At 41.4% G+C, this 2,869-nt stretch overlaps 1 protein-coding gene across 1 annotated transcript; it reads right to left on the bottom strand.

The window, feature by feature from the left end:
* Positions 1-411: 411 nt before the first annotated feature.
* LOC133555680 (uncharacterized) lies at positions 412-2,257 on the bottom strand. Its single transcript, XM_061905008.1, has 3 exons — positions 1,387-2,257; positions 1,030-1,253; positions 412-930 (listed from the first exon to the last, which is right to left on the bottom strand). Exons 1-3 carry the CDS (start codon positions 1,852-1,854, stop codon positions 420-422), a joined length of 1,203 nt encoding a protein of 400 aa, XP_061760992.1. The 5' UTR covers positions 1,855-2,257; the 3' UTR covers positions 412-419.
* Positions 2,258-2,869: the final 612 nt, after the last annotated feature.

Genomic DNA, 2,869 nt, shown 5'->3' with positions numbered 1-2,869 from the left:
TAGTAAGGGAAGTATCTGAAAATCTGGGAACTAGATCGTTACCAATAAATCTCTTCACCAATGGGTTTCTAAAGGTGTCTAATAACATGTCCTAAAAAGTTGAAATTCAACTCCTGGGGGAAAACTCATAAAAAACTGCACAAAGTCGGGGTACCAATAACCAATTTTTGAAAATTTGAAAATGCTTAATTTGGCCTTAATTTACTTGTGAGGGGTCAAACTAGGGTTTTTTTATGATCCTGAGTTCATTTATAGATTTTTTTTTTTACTACAACTATTCCTTAGTGGAAAAACTGCCACACCCTTTTTTGCATTTACATAAAGTTGCATTTATTACAATTTGTTTCACATTAGTCAGAGCAAACAGTGATCCTCCTTGTGTAATGCTTTTTGAGTCAATGTCTGCCTCTGAGTATTCATCATAAAATGCCATCACCGTGAATAGCATTCTTGCAGGTAATGCCTTGACAGACTCCACAAGCTGAGATGCACTTGACGCTATTCTTTTTGTAGCTGCATCGCCGACTGCTGCAATCTCCATGATAATTCCAGCTTGTGAACTGGAGTAGCTCTTCAGGAGCCATGGGGTCTAGAGTTGGAACTGGCTCATAACCATGAACACCTATTGTCCATCCATAGTCATTAGGGTCCAGAGACATGCTCTGTAGAAGGAGCCAGTTCCGAGTCTGTTGGTAGACACGGAGTGAATGATGTGCTGCTGCACCCTCTGTTGGAGGTAGAGTCTCTGGTTTGATCAGCCCAGCCGCTGCCTTGCCTAAAAAGATGTTGTATCGAACTTTACCCAGAGTACTACCTGGTCCATGGTAGATGTAGTGGAAGATCGCAGTACCAGTCTGAATCACTGCATCCTTGGTAGCGCGTATGTCCAGGAAGATGTCCATATGTTCATCTATGTCCCCTGCACAAAACCTATAAAAGAAAGCATTTGAAGTTTCGTTTCATATCTTTCAATATACAAATATTTCATTCTGACATAATTATTATTATTGGTAGTATTAGTATCATTACCTGTCAAACAGAATGGTTTTCCCATGGCCAGCGATAGCAGAGACTGTATCACACCCAGTGAAGACGTGACAAAAGACCAGGTAGCGTCTCTGTTTTTCAGAGAGAACTTCTCGAATCCTCCTGACATCATAAGAGCCCTTCAATGTCGTGAAGAAGAGTGGGTATTTGGTGCTTGAGCTATGGTGCGTCAACATTACCAGCACATCTGCATCTTCTGCCCGGACCTGAAAATAGAATAATATATGCAATGCATGTTCAACTATGTGAAAATACATAAATAATGTCAACGCTCTTACTTTTAAGGTAGTCATAGCTAATGAAAGTAGTACAGTATATGTACACACAAATGTTACTGACCTCAACAGAGCCATCTGTAGCAGCAGCCAATGCCTCTCCCACAATGAAAGTGTTAACATCATTGTCACTCTGCACCACGGTGATGCTAAGCTTCCGGAATGTTGAAGAGAGGAGGTGATAGAGTTCACTCTTATTATGGCATTTGTCCAAGAACTTTGCTCTTGGTGTCCAGTGTATCAGATCCCCTCGAATCTGGAGATCACAGCATGCCTTCTTGGTTCGTCGGATGTGGTCATGATCTTTTGGCAATCTGTTATAGCCATCAAAAACCACAATGATCTTTTGACAGTTACGGCCAAGATTCTGCAGGTACCTTAGGTAACTGTTGGCAATATCCTGCCAAGTTTCAAACGGGTTGTTCTCCTCAAACCACTGGAGGGCAAGTTTAACTGCCCCTGCATCACGCTTCATCTGGGTTTTCCCAAGGTCTCTGTGGAGTGGAGCATGTTGGTTTACTCCTTCATCCATATGCTTGTTGATATTAGAGAAGTGGCTGAGGGTGAGCACCCATCACTTGTGGCCAGCATCACTGCTTCTCATCCTCCCTCTGCTCAGTCCACCTTCTGATTTGGCCGCCTTCATTAACGTCTGCTCAATGCAGATGTCACACCAGGTGCCAGACCAATCGTGGCTGGAATACCGGACAACATGGTTCCCATGGGCAGTGAAACGTTCAATGGTCTCTTTGTAACGAGGCAAAGTTTCCAGTTCCTTCATCAGTTGACAGTACATTCGTGCACCTTTGGCATACTGATGATGGTCTGCAGCTCTAAATATGTCCAGCATCCAGGTAGCAATAAAGGACAGGTGCCCATCGTGGTCTGCAAGCCGCTCAGCTCGGATGAACATCTTAATAACATTTACAATGTGGTGGTACTGCACCCAGAGTGCAGGTGTTTGTCCCCCTTTGGCGAGTCTTTTGAAGTTTTCTTCAAATCTCTGCTCAAACAGTACCACCACTGGATATGTGTGACTGGCTCCCATCGTCCCATCAGTTACCATCTCCATAAAGGTCCTCATTCCAACAAATTCTTAGTAGCCTAAATATATCAAAAATTCAAACAAATTACATAAAGAAGGAAAGAAATAACACTTACTTCTCTAATGGATGAACACACACTGAAAAGTAATGCAGTATATGTGATGATTTTAGCTGAATATAAAGCTGCTTTTCTTTGCACAACAACTAAAAGAATGACAGTGACTAACACTTTCCTAGTACAGATGCAAAAAATCACTAATGAATTTAACTGCAGGTGCAACAAAATGAGCAATCAACTACTGTGCCCTCAAAACACATCAGTTTAGAAATCAAAGGGACACTCTTTCTTAGAAAAAAACAGATTAAAACAGAATTGTTAAACATAGAGCTTAGGGAATTTTTAATACTAGTAATGGCAACATTTAGTTCTAACCTTATACTCAATAGATAGATAGATAGATAGATAGTACTTTATTGATTCCTTCAGGAGAGTTCCTTCAG

Source organism: Nerophis ophidion, linkage group LG07, assembly GCF_033978795.1.
Source record: "Nerophis ophidion isolate RoL-2023_Sa linkage group LG07, RoL_Noph_v1.0, whole genome shotgun sequence".
In the NCBI taxonomy this organism is placed as follows: domain Eukaryota; kingdom Metazoa; phylum Chordata; class Actinopteri; order Syngnathiformes; family Syngnathidae; genus Nerophis; species Nerophis ophidion.
Note: the sequence above shows the minus strand (reverse complement) of the source record. Positions and strands in the feature narration are given on the sequence as shown.